At 37.5% G+C, this 20,171-nt stretch overlaps 1 protein-coding gene across 2 annotated transcripts in view; it reads right to left on the bottom strand.

The window, feature by feature from the left end:
• Positions 1–6,390: 6,390 nt before the first annotated feature.
• LOC137634681 (ubiquitin carboxyl-terminal hydrolase 36-like) overlaps positions 6,391–20,171 on the bottom strand; it is a 61,019-nt gene continuing 47,238 nt past the window's right edge. For both annotated transcript variants that reach the window (XM_068367161.1, XM_068367160.1), the window contains exons 8-11: positions 17,913–18,208; positions 15,568–17,423; positions 11,048–11,163; positions 6,391–9,893 (exon numbers count right to left, since the gene is read on the bottom strand). In XM_068367161.1, the coding sequence (XP_068223262.1) occupies positions 9,558–9,893; positions 11,048–11,163; positions 15,568–17,423; positions 17,913–18,208 (2,604 nt within the window). In that variant the 3' untranslated portion in view covers positions 6,391–9,557. The remainder of the gene's footprint in view (positions 9,894–11,047; positions 11,164–15,567; positions 17,424–17,912; positions 18,209–20,171) is intronic.

Genomic DNA, 20,171 nt, shown 5'->3' with positions numbered 1-20,171 from the left:
ATGATTAGACCACACCAGTCATTCATCAACAGCTCGTTGACTGCTTCATCTGCTCTAACACTTCCTGGGCAAAGGGAAGCCTTCCATTTCATCCCTTCCTTGACATTTAGCCCAACACTTATTTTAATCTATTTAACTGGATTTATAAAGTAGGGGTATGTGGGCCAGGAGTCGTCTCTGTTGATGTTCAACTAGGGAAAAACTCTGCAGTTGCCCTATTGGAAACGTCAACTAGGGAAAAACTCCTCAGTTGCCCTATTGGAAACGTCAACTAGGGAAAAACTCTGCAGTTGTCCTGTTGGTAACGTCAACTAGGGAAAAACTCTGCAATTGCCCTATTGGTAACGTCAACTAGGGAAAAACTCTGCAGTTGCCCTGTTGGTAACGTCAACTAGGGAAAAAACTCTGCAATTGCCCTATTGGTAACGTCAACTAGGGAAAAACTCTGCAGTTGCCCCATTGGAAACGTCAACTAGGGAAAAACTCCTCAGTTGCCCTATTGGAAACGTCAACTAGGGAAAACTCTGCAATTGCCCTATTGGAAACGTCAACTAGGGAAAAAATCTGAAATTGCCCTATTGGAAACGTCAACTAGGGAAAAACTCTGCAATTGCCCTATTGGAAATATCAACTAGGGAAAAACTCTGCAATTGCCATATTGGAAATGTCAACTAGGGAAAAACTCTGCAATTGCCCTATTGGAAATGTCAACTAGGGAAAATCTCTGCAATTGCCCTATTGAAAACGTCAACTAGGGAAAAACTCTGCAATTGCCCTACTGGAAAAGTCAACTAGGGAAAAACTCTGCAGTTGCCCTATTGGAAACGTCAACTAGGGAAAAACTCTGCAATTTCCCTATTGGAAACGTCAACTAGGGAAAAACTCTGCAGTTGCCCCATTGGAAACGTCAACTAGGGAAAAACTCCTCAGTTGCCCTATTGGAAACGTCAACTAGGGAAAACTCTGCAATTGCCCTATTGGAAACGTCAACTAGGGAAAAAATCTGAAATTGCCCTATTGGAAACGTCAACTAGGGAAAAACTCTGCAATTGCCCTATTGGAAATATCAACTATGGAAAAACTCTGCAATTGCCATATTGGAAATGTCAACTAGGGAAAAACTCTGCAATTGCCCTATTGGTAACATCAACTAGGGAAAAACTCTGCAGCTGCCCTATTGGAAACTTTAACTAGGGAAACCTCTGCAGTTGCCCTATTGGAAATATCAACTAGGGAAAAACTCTGCAATTGCCATATTGGAAATGTCAACTAGGGAAAAACTCTGCAATTGCCCTATTGGAAATGTCAACTAGGGAAAAACTCTGCAGTTGCTCTATTGGAAACGTCAACTAGGGAAAAACTCTGCAATTGCCCTATTGGAAACGTCAACTAGGGAAAAACTCTGCAATTGCCCTATTGGTAACGTCAACTAGGGAAAAACTCTGCAATTGCCCTATTGGTAACATCAACTAGGGAAAAACTCTGCAGCTGCCCTATTGGAAACTTTAACTAGGGAAACCTCTGCAATTGCCCTATTGGAAATATCAACTAGGGAAAAACTCTGCAATTGCCATATTGGAAATGTCAACTAGGGAAAAACTCTGCAATTGCCCTATTGGAAATGTCAACTAGGGAAAAACTCTGCAATTGCCCTATTGGAAACGTCAACTAGGGAAAAACTCTGCAATTGCCCTATTGGTAACGTCAACTAGGGAAAAACTCTGCAGTTGCCCTATTGGTAACGTCAACTAGGGAAAATCTCTGCAGTTGCCCTGTTGGAAACGTCAACTAGGGAAAAACTGCAGTTGCCCTATTGGAAACGTCAACTAGGGAAAAACTCTGCAGTTGCCCTATTGGAAATGTCATCTAGGGAAAAACTCTGCAATTGCCCTATTGGAAACGTCAACTAGGGAAAAACTCTGCAATTGCCCTATTGGAAACGTCTCTGCTTGGCAATCTGTTGCGCGGGGGTTCGAGAACTACTCGAGCTCGATAGTTTCTTGTAGTAGCCTCACCATCATTGTGAGCAAGGCATGGGGTCCTTATTGTTTGGGAGTACCTACAAGTCTACCTGCTGAATCACCAGCAGCCATTGCCTGGCCCTCATTGGTCCTACCTTGATAGGGTCTTGGGACCTGATCTCATGTGTATATGGTCCGTCCGTTGCTTCTGTCATTCATGAGTGATCTTTATATTTTTAAATGAAGGTTCAAGAGGTTGGACAGCAAGCTGGAGAAGTGTAGAGGGATCAGGGGTAAAGTATGCTAAAAAGTAGGTGCAATTATTGGTCAAAGGCATTCTACGAAGACCCTTAAGTAATGCATACAGTATAATGAGTGAGGCACGCTGACAGTACTACACATTGTGTGGATGGACGGATTTATGAAATTGGGGTATAGGCCTACATCTACGGGCTGAGGGCAGTGACGGTATCCATTGCCCATGCAGGCCTACATATTCCTTGTAGTTACACTACTTAGTTAAAAGTTAAAAAGAGTTGGATAATAAAAAGGAATGGTGGCAAGGTCAGATACACTGAAAGTGCTAATTAGGTCACAGGATTACTCCAAAGACCCTCAAGTAATGGACCTGATAGCATTAACTCTCTGGTGCTTACTGGGTCACAAGAATTCTCCAAAGACCCTCAAGTAATGGACTTGATAGCATTAACTCTTTGGTGCTTACTGGGTCACAAGAATGCTCCAAAGACCCTCAAGTAATGGACTTGATAGCATTAACTCTTTGGTGCTTACTGGGTCACAAGAATGCTCCAAAGACCCTCAAGTAATGGACTTGATAGCATCAACTCTCTGGTGCTTACTGGGTCACAAGAATGCTCCAAAGACCCTCAAGTAATGGACTTGATAGCATCAACTCTCTGGTGCTTACTGGGTCACAAGAATGCTCCAAAGACCCTCAAGTAATGGACTTGATAGCATCAACTCCCTGGTGCTTACTGGGTCACAAGAATGCTCCAAAGACCCTCAAGTAATGGACTTGATAGCATCAACTCTTTGGTGCTTACTGGGTCACAAGAATGCTCCAAAGACCCTCAAGTAATGGACTTGATAGCATCAACTCTTTGGTGCTTACTGGGTCACAAGAATGCTCCAAAGACCCTCAAGTAATGGACTTGATAGCATCAACTCCCTGGTGCTTACTGGGTCACAAGAATGCTCCAAAGACCCTCAAGTAATGGACTTGATAGCATCAACTCTTTGGTGCTTACTGGGTCACAAGAATGCTCCAAAGACCCTCAAGTAATGGACTTGATAGCATCAACTCCCTGGTGCTTACTGGGTCACAAGAATGCTCCAAAGACCCTCAAGTAATGGACTTGATAGCATCAACTCCCTGGTGCTTACTGGGTCACAAGAATGCTCCAAAGACCCTCCAGTAATGGACTTGATAGCATCAACTCCCTGGTGCTCACTGGGTCACAAGAATGCTCCTAAGACCCTCCAGTAATGGACTTGATAGCATTAACTCCCTAGTGCTTACTGGGTCACAAGAATGCTCCAAAGACCCTCCAGTAATGGACTTGATAGCATTACAGTAACTCCTTAAGGAAAGCCCCTTGATGTGTATTGCCTACAATAGGGTACAGTTGCCAGCATCAGATTCAGGTAACATCTGCCCCCATAACATTGATCTAATTACTTTTTTATTATGATGAAAAGTGCTAACAGCCTATTCTCCAGACATGTAGCTAAACTAACAACTGTTATGACAATTTTTTTTCTCTACCAGTTTACCAAATTATTTTATACAATTTCAATTTTGTAATAAATCATCTTTTTGGCTACATACTAATAATGTTACAGTAATTTTTTATTTCCTTCTTGACTCACCAACTTATATTTCTATCCAATCAATTTTTCTTTGTACAACAGTAATTTAGTTCTCCAATTTGTTTTACCAATATTATATTATCCATCCATCCATCCATATACCAAGGCACTTCCCCCAATTTTGGGGGGTAGCCGACATCAACAAAGAAACAAAACAAAAAGGGGACCTCTACTCTCTACGTTCCTTCAGCCTAACCAGGGACTCAGCCGAGTTCAGCTGGTACTGCTAGGGTGCCACAGCCCACCCTCCCACATTATCCACCACAGATGAAGCTTCATAATGCTGAATCCCCTACTGCTGCTACCTCCGCGGTCATCTAAGGCACCGGAGGAAGCAGCACATGAAAGGGATTTTGATGTCGGGAAAATCTATTTTGGTTGAGATTGCCATGTTGTCCTGATGGAAGTTCCTTCTGGCAACTTCTACAGTATAATATTTCTGCGATTGGTAATACAAGAGAATTACCGTCAGGTATCACAGGGTCCCAAGCCCCGGAAACGACTATCCGAAGATATCTTGTATAATCAGGGACGTATCCTAAGATAACCCTAGATATCTGCACCCCATATAGACCTTACCCAGTCTACTCCACTAAGGGGAAGGATAAGTAAGGAGCCGTTACACATCCTATCACCTTCGAGTGGCCCTATACGTTCCTGCTTCTCATATTAAAACAAATTAAAAACAATGCCCTAGCTAGCAGGACAATGCCCTAGAGACTGACCATATATCAATATCAGTGCCCAAATCCCCTCCCATCGAAGCTAAGACCAAGGAGGACCAGGCAATGGCTGCTGAAAACTCAGCAGGTAGACCTAAAGGCTCCCCGAAAAAACCCCATCCCTAGCTCACAAGGATGGTGAGGTTGCAAACACTGTGATCGTCAGGCAGTAATGTTTTTAGTAGGACACTACAACCTTAATAACAATAAGTAAATTTCATGCAATAAATTACAAAAAACCTGAATACATTTCTATGCTTTACTACATTACTGTAACCAAGTACTGTACTGTGTAATCATTATTGTCCTAAATAGTCTACATAATCAATTTCTTGATAAACAATGGAATTGACAGATATAAAAGGTAATGCTAATTGACACGAGTACAGTATTGTGTAGGGAGAAAAAGGAAAAAATAATTTTCAAGCCAAAAGACTCAATACTATATCGATCTCAACTTTCTTGCAACATACCTTATATTCAGTGATATATATGCACTAACGTAAATAATATCGCTGCTTTTCTGTAGTGCCATAGCCTCTGTACCATGATCTTCCACTGTCTTGGGTTAGAGTTCTCTTGCTTGAGTGTACACTTAGGCACACTATTCTATCTTATTTCTCTTCCTCTTGTTTGCTTTTTAGAGTTTATATAGGAGATATTTATTTCAATGTTTCTGTTCTTAAAATATTTTATTTTTCCTTGTTTACTTTCCTCACTGGGCTATTTTCCCTATTGGATCCCCAGGGCTTATAGCATTCTGGTTTTCCAACTAGGGTTGTAGATTAGCAAGTAATAATAACAATACGTAGAATCTGAAAACCACAAATCCTAAAGTTAAAAAATGTTACTGTTCTTAAAATATTTTATTTTTCCTTGTTGCCCTATCTCACTGGGCTATTTTCCCTAGTTTTCCAACTAGGGTTGTAGATTAGTAAGTAATAATAAGAATACGTAGAATCTGAAAACCACAAATCCTAAAGTTAAAAAATGTTACTGTTCTTAAAATATTTTATTTTTCCTTGTTGCCCTATCTCACTGGGCTATTTTCCCTAGTTTTCCAACTAGGGTTGTAGATTAGCAAGTAATAATAACAATATGTAGAATCTGAAAACCACAAATCCTAAAGTTAAAAAATGTTACTGTTCTTAAAATATTTTATTTTTCCTTGTTGCCCTATCTCACTGGGCTATTTTTCCCTAGTTTTCCAACTAGGGTTGTAGATTAGCAAGTAATAATAGCAACATGTAGAATCTGAAAACCACAAATCCTAAAGGTTAAAAAATATAGAAAAGGATATGAACACACAAATCACGTTTCATGATAAAAAATATAGAAAAGGATATGAACACACAAATCACGTTTCATGATAAAAAATATAGAAAAGGATATGAACACACAAATCACGTTTCATGATAAAAAAAATAGAAAAGGATATGAACACACAAATCACGTTTCATGATAAAAAATATAGAAAAGGATACGAAAACACAAATCACGTTTCATGATAAAAAATATAGAAAAGGATACGAAAACACAAATCACGTTTCATGATAAAAAATATAGAAAAGGGTACGAAAACACAAATCACGTTTCATGATAAAAAATATAGAAAAGGATACGAAAACACAAATCACGTTTCATGATAAAAAATATAGAAAAGGATACGAAAACACAAATCACGTTTCATGATAAAAAATATAGAAAAGGATACGAAAACACAAATCACGTTTCATGATAAAAAATATAGAAAAGGATACGAAAACACAAATCACGTTTCATGATAAAAAATATAGAAAAGGATATGAAGACACAAATCACGTTTCATGATTTTATTCTGGGTAAAATCTGATCTGTACACAGTACAATCCAAACGTCAACTGCTGATAGGAAAACTGGGTGCATTTATTACGATGAATTTTGTCATGCAAACCTTGATTGCATATACAATACTTTCCCAGTCAACTATATTTCAACCAATGTGGTTGCTATAGAAGTCGGAACATATATAATTTCAATGATCAATTTTCCGAAACAAAAATTCTCTTCCGTAAGGTAGTGATTGGATATATGCTGCTAATATCTTAACCCTTTTACCCCCAGGCTCTTTGGAAATTTCCAACCCTTAACCCCCAAGGGGTTATTTTTTCCCCCAGCACATTTTGCAGTATATTTTTTTTAAATTGCTCTAACAGCCTTAATTTTTATCATAGAGAGGTCAGGTTGGTCTCATTCTCTTGGAAAATGCCTGAATTTTTTCAAAAAATTATCAAAAATATGAAAAAAGGGATTTTGATGAAGGAAAAATCTATTTCTGGGGAGAGACCTGTGGCGCCCGGTGAAAAGGGGTCCTTCTAATATACCTTTTCTGATAAAACCTTCTAATTTAGGTTTTAGCAGACGTCCTTTGGGGGTAAAAGGGTTAAATGAGATATCAGGATGACTCGGCATAAATTTCAATTCTAGTCATATAAACCAGTGCAAAGCTTCACGTAAGTTACTATCATCATCGCAATGAAAACTATAATAAAAAGATAATACTAATAACAATTTCATAACCACTACAACCAAATGTTACTTTTAAACAAAAATAAATTCTTTTTTTCTGTACAAAAAAATGTTAGGCCGTAAATTTGGGCAAGGTGCGCAAGTTGCAAAAACGTAAAAGCTTACTATAAAGACCTACTTAAAATATAAAATATCATCATGGTTGCATTTTCTACAATATATTTTAGCCATTACAATATACAGTCATAACAGCTCTGGTTTCATGATGCTTAAGTAGTAAAAAAAAAAAAATTGATTATGATGGGAATTTGTAAATAAAAAAAAAACTAATTTCATCACACACCGCAGCGGAATAACTTGAAAAGATGCATCTTTCCAAGTACACATCTCCTGCTATGATAAAAATAAAAACTATGATCTTTCACAGACTTAACAATACCTCACAGTATATAAACCTGAAGCCCATATAATGTTATAGAGTCTGTCAATATGATATACAGCCAAACCACAGAATATATTTAGCATTCACATAAATAAATAATGAGGTGAGCGTGTATGATCTCATGATGGATATAGGCAAAAGAAGAAATACTGCTATACCTAAGGAAAAAACTATATACAAAAGAATAAATTACAAAACTCCAATTGTAATAAAAAATAATTACAGTAGCTATAACAAAACTATTTGCGTAATTAGTAATACAGCATATGAGAAATGGATTCAATGAAATGACAAAGCGGAGGAAATCTAGTTATTAATCATCCATAACCTGAGAAACATCTTTTTTAACTATAATGAGCAGAAGGCAAATCCTTTACTTTTTTCCTTACTTTCTTTATACGACAGCTGGAGCACACACTCACACACACCCACTGCAAACCCCCTTATCTGGTTTGGCTCATTTAATATCTGTACACAGCAGAAGGCCATGAATCGTTTGCGTTACAGGCAAGACAGAAAACAGCGGTAAGGCACAACAAGCAGTAGTAGCTGCTTGTATAAAGAGACCTGCAGAAAGACCATGCTTGTACTCTGCTCAAACAGCATCATGCACATAGTGTAAGGGATGGATGATTTGAACTTGTGAACCAGTATATTTCAAGTCAACTATTTACATAAAATCCCCGTGAATTACACGATGCCGGCAGGTCTGCAAACGTAGGCACGTTGTCCCAACGCTCGGTTACAAATAGGTACGCCCACGGAGATCTCTACGGTATGGAACCGAAAGAAATAGGGCTTCTAGCACATGAAACATCCAATCATCTCAAATGGGGGGAGAAAAAAAACTACCAGCTGATATTTCAAAGGATGCCAGCAGGTCTGCAAACGTAGGCACGTCGTCCCAACGCTCGGTTACAAATAGGTACACCCACGGAGGTCTCTACGGTATGGAACCGAAAGAAATAGGGCTTCTAGCACATAAAACATCCAATCATCTCAAATGGGGAAAAAAAAAACTACCAGCTGGTTGTCCCAACGCTCGGTTACAAATAGGTAAAACCCACGGAGATCTCTACGGTATGGAACCGAAAGAAATGGGGCTTCTAGCACATGAAACATCCAATCAATTCAAATGGGGGGAAAAAAAACTACCAGCTGATATTTCAAAGGGCCACCCACTTACATATCACCACTACTGCTATGTTTATAATGTTGCTAATATAATGTGGGAGGAAAACTTGTAGTACGAATTCCACAACACACCGGAGACAATCTGTGGCTCTTTGCAGAACCTGGTCATCGTGTACGAGGGTAACCTGGCAGTGTACAAAAATTTCTGTTCATCCAAAAGACATAAAAGAGGAGCAAAATTGCTACCCTACACTTTCTTAGCTTTTATTCCCAAAGGCAATGTACAGCCACTCACACGTCTTAAAACATACTAATAAACATTTGAACAGTTATGCAATATAAAATATTTCTAATAATGTACACTATATACACAACTGCTCATACCATGAACATCTTGTCCACATACAATTACACAAAAGAAGAAACCAGATATATAATGAATTACCCAAAAAGGAAAAATTTACGACACAAAAAATGACCAGCGTTTCCCAACATATCCCTGCTACGATGAATGGGAAACACGGGTGGAACATCATTATAACTCCTAAATTTTTAAATTCCCCAGGTGAAAACTTACACGTCTGATTTTGGAAATATAAATACAGTATGATTATATACATCACATGTTTGTAACTTTCTACAAAAAGCTGCTTAAATTATGACAGTCTATACTATGCTAAGAAAAATATGAAAACTTGACCAACCAACAGTTTTTGTTTATGAAATTAAAACTTCATAATCTATAACCAAATAACACAATACATTAACTAAACTCTTAGGCGCAACTACTCTTCCAAGATGGGAGAACAGCATTTATTTTTTAAAAACATCTGTTTAATTGCCTCATCATAAAACCTTAATAAACCTACCTATCCACATTAAATGTGTCTAGGGCCTTAGTTAATCGTTCCGGTCCCAGGGCCTGTACTTCTCCTTGTGCTTCTTGTGGAACTTGCGATCTCTCTTGTCGAACTTTTTCCACTGCTTGCTACGCTGGTGGTAATGGTCTCGATTTTTATTCCAGTTGCGCTTTTCGTTCCAGTAGCCGTCTCTATTCTTGTGTTGTTTATTGTAATGGCCATAGCCGTAGTTGTTGTTATTACCGTACGAATTACGGTAATTGCTCCAGGTTCCTCCGGAATTTCTTACGTCTTGAACTCTTTGGAATACGTTGCCGCTGTTCACATTCCAATTATCAGACGGCTTAATAGAATTCTTCAACTTGATCTTCTTAGTCTGTCAAAAGAATAGATTTCATCAGTACATACATACATACATATACCAAGGCAATTCCCCCAATTTTGGGGGGTAGCCGACATCAACAAATGAAACAAAACAAAAAAAGGGGACCTCTACTCTCTACGTTCCTCCAGCCTAACAAGGGACTCAGCAGTAATCAAGGTAATTTAATATAAATGAACTTTAAGCCAGACATAAACCCTAATATCTCAGACACAGCAATTAGCCCAAATTCTAAAATGGCCTCTAGAAAATGCATCAGATGACATGTGTCCTGTGAGTTTCAATTTATCATGATGTAAGAATAAGTTATCACAAAATCGTGGCCAGGTAACATCAACAATAAGCTTTAGGATTTAAAGTTTAAGGTTTCAATACCCAGTAGTAGTTTGTTAGAAACAGGCCTAGAAAGACCTCATACTGAACCTTGGAGTTAAAGTTAAAGAAATTGAATAGAAAACTGAAGAGACCAAATAAAACAAATGACATCTAAAAGGCAGTAAGCTACAAAGGAACTTTAGTACAGTACCACCTACAGTGCACTACATAAGCCACTCTGTAGGTAGAACCCCGATCATGGTCTGGAGAACAGTACACCTTGAAGGACCTGGTGCCAAATGTTACTCTCCATCAAGACATGATGAAAGTCTGTGCTCTTTTATTCTAAAACTTCCTTCATAACAATTAGCATAAAATCACTGACAGACCTTTGCTAAGACAGCCTCTATAACGTTTACAACCCTTCACGAAGGCTAAAATCAATGTAACATCTTTGCTCAGGGAGCCTCTATATTATTATTAATAAAATTAAAATTAAAATTATCATCATTATGAACACTATACAGTAGTCCATTTCTTTTAGAGAGTCATATTTGCACCGACTTGCAGTGGTGCCCTTTTAGCTCGGAGAAGTTTCTTGATCGCTGATTGGTTGGACAAGATAATTCTAACCAATCAGCGACCAGGAAACTTTTCCGAGCTAAAAGGGCACCGTTGTGAGTCGGTGCAAATATGACTCGCTAAAAGAAATGGACTATAGTTTCTAATTCACAAAAAAAAGTAGAGGCAATATTGTGATCAGCAAAAGAGAGAGAGAGAGAGAGAGAGAGAGAGAGAGAGAGAGAGAGAGAGAGAGAGAGAGAGAGACTTACTTTTCCAGTGTCAAATTCTTCATTATACAAGTCCTCCAGCGTCCTCTTCTTCAATTCCTTCCGATCCTTCTCAAATTCTTCCTCCGTTATACTTTTACCGCCTTCCCAGCTATTCACTGTGGGTAGAAAATTTGAAACAGATAAAGCCTCACATCGGCATTAGAGTACTATAAATGGTACACTAATTTACCACCCTACAATTAGGCAAATACTACAGATGCAGATTTTGGACTTGGATTTTAAAATATTTTCATACCCACATTACTACATGATATGATTAAGTGTACATTACCATTAAGTTAAAAAATCAAAGAATAATACAGAAAGATCAAATACATAAAAGACTCCAACATACTGTACTGATTATTCTATGAATAAATAATGTAAAAGAGTCTTACGAGAAATTTTCTCCGATTCACTATAATGGTCAAATTCAAAACCGTAGAGAAAAGTTACTGGGAAAATACCACCCCGTAAAAAGATGCATCTTAGTATCAGCCACCACAAACTAAGAGCATGCAAGCTTTTGTTAACTTACGACTGAATCTTTTTAAAGGCATGTTGAAAACGGCTTTGGAAATCACAAGAACGTAAACGCAAGAATCAAGTTCCGTGAAGATCTACAAAGGCGTTGAACACCCGAGGGTTCCAGGCAGATATAGCACAAGACTATCTTTGAAAGCAACGTCAGCACCGTTGGTTTGCGAGGGGTTATTAAGTAAGTTTTCTACTTTTAAGTGAAAAGTGCCATATGGAATTTCATATACAGGTACATTTGAAGATCAGGAAAGGAATATACTTATCTACTGGTTTGGGTTTCTACGTACGCCATCACCATTGGTCCTTGAATATGTGTTAACCCTTTTACCCCCAGGCTCTTTGGAAATTTCCAACCCTTAACCCTCAGGAGGTTATTTTTTCCCCAGCACATTTTGCAGTATATTTTTTTTAAATTGCTATAACAGCCTTAATTTTTGTCATAGAGAGGTCAGGTTAGTCTCATTCCCTTGGGAAATGCCTGAATTTTCTCAAAAAATTATCAAAAATATGAAAAAACAAATTTTTATAGCATTTTTTTGCAAGGACGTACCGGTACATCCATGGGGGTAAAGGGATGAGTTTTGTGAAACGTACCAGTACGTCCTTTGGGGGTAAAAGGGTTAAGTGTATATGCACTCAAGCCTAGCGGTGCACAATAATTAATGAATCTATTATATGAGAACTACAAAATATGACTGGAAACCCACTAGCCATTTTTAGTATGGGGGGCCACCAGTGTATAATGGAAGAGGGAGAGATGACAAGTTCTAAAAAGCAACAACTACGGTAATGTACGGTGAAACACCTTTGGAAAACGATAAATTCATAAAATAACCGTATTTTGTATATACCAAATGATAAAGAATTACAGAAACTTAAAAATACTTTAACTAACGTATGACCAGTTTCAACTTGTGTTAAAATTGAAGCAGAGAAAGAAGCATTGGCGTACCCAGGTGACGAGAAAAGAAAAAAAAAAAGGCAATTGGAAAATGAAGAATGAATACCTTTCCCTACAGAATACAGATACACATGAGAGATGTTATATCAAAATTCAAGCGCAGGTGCGAAGTGCTGGGGCATTCCACGTAACCAGTGATCTGTGAGCGAGGTGTGAAGGGCAATCAAAATCGAGACAGTTCCGACATGCATTTGCTTACTTGCGTAAGGAAATAAAATAAAAAATTCTAAGTAATTTTTATTTTTCCTAACATACTTACCTCGAACTACTTTCTTTAGGAGTTACTGGTAATCTCCTCTCTATCGTAGAGAGGAGATTACCAGTAACTCCTAAAGAAAGTAGTTCGAGGTAAGTATGTTAGGAAAAATAAAAATTACTTAAAATTTTTTATTTGTTCCAACACGAATACTTACCTCGAACTACTTTCTTTAGGAGTTACTGGTAATCTCCTCTCTACGATAGAGAGGAGATTACCAGTAACTCCTAAAGAAAGTAGTTCTCGGTAAGTATTCGTGTTGGAACAAACTATTTTTTGGGGAGGGACGGAACAATAGAGAGACCAATATCCACAGATGTTACAAGGCAAAGTAACCCAAGCAATTCTGGCCCAAGTACTGAACCAATACAAAAAAAGGAGTACTGATCTCTTCAAATGCTTACATGACAGCTACAACAAATCTAATGAAAACCAGAACAGCAATTACAGTATACTGTATCTACTGTTCATCACACATTTCAAGATATATCTCATATCTAACTAAAGTAGAAATGAAAGGAAACACAGTAACTGTAATAAAAATCAAACAAAAATATCTATTACTGGACCTACAATACCTTATTGAAAACACAAAAAAGCTTCACTGCAAAATATTAGTAACAAAAACAGAAACTAAAGTTGACAAGGTGAATGAAATCTGCAAATGAAATTCCAAAATACTTCTAAAAGAAAAAAAGAAAGAAAGAAAGAAAGAGACGATGACCCGTAATGACAAATTCAAAATTTCCTTTTTAATCAGAAGCAGAAAATCTTGGGAAAAAAGTTTCTGTGACAAACTAAATTGCTAAGGTTATTGAGAAAAGTTTATTAGGCTTTTCCTCTTTTTTTATCTTTCTTTTTCTTTCTTTCTTGTGGAAATAGCTGTACAAATAAGATAATAAAAGATACAAACACATACACATTTAAATGTCCAAAATTGTCACTAATAGAAATCCGGAGAAAAATGTCACGATATAGATAATGCCACTTCTGGAGCTAACACCTATTAAGAGGGGTGCAAAAACATGGACAAATGGGGATACGGTATAATTTAAAATACAGACATATAAAAAACACTGGCACCCTTACCTCAAGTAATCAATTTATAATTTACCACACAAGTCTTCCTTTTCATAATATGCCATTTCGTTTTTATCCCTTGATTTTGGCTAAGCTTAACCCTTTTACCCCCAGGCTATTTGGAACTTTCCAACCCTTAACCCCCAGGGGTTATCTTTTTTTCAAGCACATTTTGCAGTATAATTTTTTTAAATTGCTCTAACAGCCTTAATTTTCATCATAGAGAGGTCAGGTTGGTCTCATTCTCTTGGAAAATGCCTGAAGTTTCTCTAAAAATTATCAAAAATATGGAAAAAAAAATTGTAAATAGCAGTTTTTTGCAAGGACGTACAAGTACGTCCATGGGGGTAAAGGGATGTGTTTTATGAAACGTACCAGTACGTCCTTTGGTGGTAAAAGGGTTAATTCACGGTTTAGTCCTAAGAATTTCATCGGTCATTCATGCTCCAATCGCCTACCATTTCCCGTAACTACTTGGGCAGATAACGAGTCCGTTTTCATCAGATTTCACATTCAAGGGACCTCAACTGAATTTTTCTTTTTGTAAAGTGCTTGTAATCCCCAAGATTGTAATCTTCGACTGCATCATTCTTTAGCCATTAAAGATATAAATTCTCCTCAGTTGAAAACCTATTTTACCTTACTCTCCCTAATTCCTTAGCTTCAAAATACTGTGATGTTCAAATAGAACTTTCACACTTATGATTAAAAATCCGCTTAATCGTCCTAAATATATACATTCTAATTTATTGTTAATTTATTCTCTTCATTTATTCATTTCCTTATTTCCTTTCCTCAATGGGATATTTTTCCCTGTTGGAGCCCCTGGGCTTATAGCATCTTGCTTTTCCAACTAGGGTTGTAGCTTGGATAATAATAATAATAATAATAATAATAATAATAATAATAATAATAATAATAATAAAAGATTGAAATGACCTTCCAATTGCTTGAATTATTCCGTCATGAAGTTCACATTTCCACCAAAGCTTCAAGTATTCAACTTCATGAGAATTTCCTTCTCTGATACATGAAATTTCTTATCCACAGACAAAAATTTTATTAATCAAAATAAACATTCTGGTGGGTAAACGATGTTCCATGCATCACGTCCCAAAATCAGACCACCTAAATAAATCAGTCTTCATAGCAGTGGATGTTTTCATCCACTGCTATGACACGAAAGTTATGCTACAAGACGGATAGAAAGAAAAACCGAATAAAAAACAAAAGGAAATTAAGGAATGTAACTGAAACCTACAAAAAGGTTACAAAGGTGTTCATGTGAATATACTGAAGGATTTCAATTAAAAAAATAAACCCTTACCCCAATGTATCTAAATTTGAATACCCAGTCCTTCACATACGGAAAATCTATTCAAGTGCTTCAATTTCATGTGTGGTGAAGCCTTTTTCTTGATAAACAAAACTAAAACTTGGTCTAAGACATCATCAATATATCCGAAACACGCAGCTTTAAGTTATGGTATAGTTAAGATTTTCTCTATTTCTTTCTCATGACTTCCAGCTTCACTCCATAATTTTCAATTTAGTTTAATACTACTGTATTAACTCTTCTAATTCCCCATCAATTGCTCCAGATATCCATGCAAACTACCGACAACATTCAATAATAAATTTCAATACAGCATAGTCAATTACAAAACTTCGAAAGGCTCTTACCTTTGGTCCCAAATGCGAAGTTACCTGCCCTCCTCAACTCGTCTACCACTTCCGAGGGTCTGCTTCCATTCCACATCCCTATATTCTTATCCGTTTCAATGCCGTTTTCTTGGGGTCCCTCTTTGTCGCCGTTGATTGCGTGACTCAAATCCTTCATTTTCCGCGTTCCATTCCACTTGATGACGCGAGCGGCGGGATTTAATTTAGCTTTGCCTATTGTTTCTTTTGTTTTTTCCACCCAATGCTCACCCGCCGCTGGGTCTCCTTCACTGTCACTACTAACCGAACCGGAGGAGGCCCCGCCCAGCGACGAGTCGGAGGACGACAATTCTTTGTGAGATTTCTCCGAGTTCTCTCCTACCCCGTTGGAGAGTGTTCCATTCTCCTTTTTATGTTTTTTCTTTTTCTTACATTTCCTTCCCACTTCTTCTAACCCATTTTTTGATTTTCCCACTTCGTGATTCAACCTGTTTTTTGATTTGTCAGAGTCACTACTGTTCAAGTTTTTTGAACTACAGTTTAATCCGTTTTTTGAAACTGAGCAGGGTCCATTTTTTGTCGCATCGCCCTCGACCTTTTTATTACCAACGTTCTTCCCTTCCTCTGGACGACACTTCTTCGAAGGACTCGACGGCTCGTCATCGTGATCCCTGAATCTTTTGGACTGCGACATATCTGTGTCACTCTCTGAGTCTGATTTCAAGTTTGCCTGGCCATTACAGGCAGTTTGAATTTTGCTTTTACTGTCAATCACATTCCCTTTCTTGGATTTTGTATTACTAGGCGATGAACTACTGGATGCTGATTTATTCTTCTCTGTTTTAGCATCACTATTCTTAATTTTTGGATCACCTTCACTTGCCTTTGTTCTAGATTCTAAAGCGACATTATCTGGTGGATGCGAGGCCTCCGGCTGCTCCTCTTCCGGACTATCTGGGCTGCGTGCCGACGAGACACAGGTAAATAAAGAAAAAATGGATTTTTTCACAGATTTAGTTGAGCGATCTGATCTTGTACTATCAACGCTGGCCTTACTCCTCAAACTAGCCGAATCGGCTTCGTCCTTTTTGTGGCTGGGGCCAGGCAATACCGAATCGTGAGAATGAGATTTCTCCAGTTCAGGACGTTGATTCCTTATAGTGGTAATCGTCCAGCCGTGGTTGTCCGTTTTCTCGTGTCCAATGGCTTGCTTTTCTTTACTACTCGTCGGCTGCTCGACAACTGTAAAAGCGCTAGTACCACCCGCACTGCCGCTGCTGCTTTCGCTCGGGGAGTGTTGGGCGTTGTCCGTGACTAACCAACCCTTTTCCCCTTTTGTTTTACTGCCACTGCTACTACTACTGCTACTACTTGTGTTTACTGGACTGGCACCATTGACAATCTGGAGAGATCTTGGCACAAACGGGACTGATGATGTTCCTGACTTAATACTAGAATTAGAACTACTACATTTGCTACCACTTTCACTAGAGCTAGTTTTACTATCAGCGTTGCTATTAATAACTCTATCTTGTTTACATAATCCCTTGGTACCCTTTTCACTTTTGTCCTTCTTAACGTCCTCACTTTTAACGGTGCCATTTTGTACCAATTTCTCTTTAACTCCATTGACGATTCCACCCTGCTTAGATTCATCCAGTTCCGAATCTTCCGAATCGTCGTGATACGGCACTAGACTCGACATCGACTTTATGCTAGTTGTCGTCTTCCCCGACGAGGATGCCATGGAAGTGGAAGATGGTTTGGTTGAGAGTAAGGTGGTTGTTCCAGAATTGAGAATGATCTTATTGGGTTTGCTTGAATTTTCTCCCTTGGAGCCACCTGAATTGAACTTCAACCCGAAAGAGATCTTCTCCCTGTAAAATTAACGGCTTATTCGTACAAAACTTTCAAATACAAACATACAGTAACTCATTTAAATAAGATATTGTATAAAATATAAGGGCAGTAGAGAACTAGATAATTAGAATAAATTTATATATACAGTAATTATTTATTCCAAAAATTAAAAATCACATTCAGAATTTGTGGTATAAACATGAGGAGAAAGGGGCAAATATGACATCAACATCATAAAACATTGTGGACCGTTATTTGGAGCCCGAATGTAGTTCATAAGGGCAGAATTCTCACAAAAAAAAAAAAAAAAAAAAAAAAAAAAAAAAAAAAAAAAATTATATATATATATATATATATATATATATATGTATATGTATATATATATATATATATATATATATATATATATATATATATATATATATATATATATATATATATATATATATATTTCTAATATTTTGAGGACAGTAAATAAAAAAAAAAATATAAAAAAGTTTCCTTGCCTTTCTTTATGTGACGGTAAAGGGGGCTTGCTGATAGGAGTTTGGGTTCCATTTCTACTGACTGCTTCTCCGATGTTGTCCGAAGTGCGTCCGTATCCGTTGACGACAGACGAGGCGCTGTGACTAGTAGGAATGGGTTTGAATATGCCGTCTGAATTTTGCCGTATCAACGTCTTCTCTGAACTCTGTCTGACAACTTGCTTGATGTGCAGTGGGTCTTTGGGTTTCCGGATAAGTTCGTAGAAAAGTATATAAGGGTTGCGCATCAATGCGCTCTGTACAGATATGGACCGCACCTGAAATAAGACAACGCCTATGAAAAAACAATCTGTGTAAGCAAATGTTTTTGAAAGTATAATACATAACGTGAATATTTATACCTCCATACTACCATTTCTGAAGTTTCCTTCCATCCTCCATACCTTAAATCAAAATGGAAAAACGATTATAGAAAAGAACCTATTGTATAGACCCAATGCACGGACATCACCAGTTTACGAGCACGAAAACACACTACCAATTTGGGAGCCAAGCCGTTGACCATACACATCGTTGTGTTTACCTGAGAAAAAGCTTCTAATCGTTGTAAAGTCGGAGTTTACAATGTACGCAACTGTGATGCAAAATCATACTAAAGTAATAGATGAAATACCTGGACTCTCAAGTCATCCCTTCAACTGATTTCCCCCAAAACAAAGAGAGAAAACAATGTTGGATTGCATCAGTGAAATGCAAAAGGCAGTAACCTACTCCTCATACGTATATTACACAATGAATACATTTCTATGCCAGAACTTCACAATACAACAATAAGGGTCAATCCAGTTACTACTATCAAATTCCAGGAATAATCAATAAAAACAACAAAGAAGAATTCTTAAGATACAGAAATTAAATGATAAACATAATAATTGCTAATTTAAATCGCGTTGAATACGATTATATGATCTAATTTATGATTTCCACCAAGTACTATTTCATATAATTGGTTATAAGCTTCATAAATTTTGTTTTAGAGGTTAATTTCTCATCGATCTATTTAAATAAATGACTGTCTTAAATAGTTTCTTCACAGAAAGTGATGATAATCCCCTATCATGATATCATGACCCATCAATATTTAAACACATTACACCCTAAGGCTGCGTTTACACCAAGCGAATCGAATCGATTCAATTCATGGAGAATCATCCCAATTCATGATTCGTCATGATTCGCCACGTTAAATTCAATGGAATCGTTTACACCAAGCGAATCGAGTCAATTCAAATCATGGAGATTCATGGCGATTCAGAATAAGTGATGTGCGCGGTCCCATTTTTTCATCAGTCAAGGCGAGTCAGCCAAGCAGGAGGCATCATGCATGTGGAACTCCTCATCAGTTTAGTGCAAGAACGACGTGCTATTTATGATCCCAGTGATCCTATGTACCGTAAGAGGGTCCCATCAACTCAACCAACATCTTAAATGGTTCTGCGGTCATCCTAAAGAAGTCATAAAACTTCTCCAGATTATTGACCAAATCTGGGAACAAATGTCCAAAGCTCCCAAATTCAGGTCTTCTGGAATTTATTGGATGCACCCATATTCGTTGCCTGCGCCTCCGTCTACGATTTCTCAGCCACAGCAACAATGCTATTTCTGCAACAGCAAAGACGTCCATACTCCTCGAAGGCTGCCTTGGTACTGAATGATGTGTTAATCAGATTCAGTAAGTTGGAACTATACCGATTCAAAATGACTCGAGTCAAATGATTCTCCATGAATTGAATCGATTCGATTCGCTTGGTGTAAACGCAGCCTTAGTGAAGAGGAAATTAAAAGGCAATTTGAAACAATGATGTACAATGCTGATCTGAAAACACATTCAACACATACACTAGAAAAAAAATTACATAGGAAAATAAGTGAAATCTTAAGATTTCCATCAAAGATAAAAATAATGGCCGTAGATTTTCATAAGGCAAAATCAGTAACCACTGGTTATAATTTAACTTAAAACTCTTTACACCCTATGGTTATGACAAAAGTGTTTTGATACATTTTAAGGTGAAGGGATATTAAAAAAAAAAGGGGGACCGACTTACTTTAGATCTGATGGCATACACATGTTGCTCTCTTTTCTACTCTCCTGATTCCACACAAAAACACCATTCACTTGTTAAGCATTTAAATGCATCTAGGCTCTTGTAAGCCCTCAAATATCCTCCAGAGAATAGAGATGGGTAGTTTATGAAGTAGAGATAAATTTATGGAAAT

The sequence above is a fragment of the Palaemon carinicauda genome, chromosome 45, assembly GCF_036898095.1.
Source record: "Palaemon carinicauda isolate YSFRI2023 chromosome 45, ASM3689809v2, whole genome shotgun sequence".
Lineage (NCBI taxonomy): Eukaryota > Metazoa > Arthropoda > Malacostraca > Decapoda > Palaemonidae > Palaemon > Palaemon carinicauda.
Note: the sequence above shows the minus strand (reverse complement) of the source record. Positions and strands in the feature narration are given on the sequence as shown.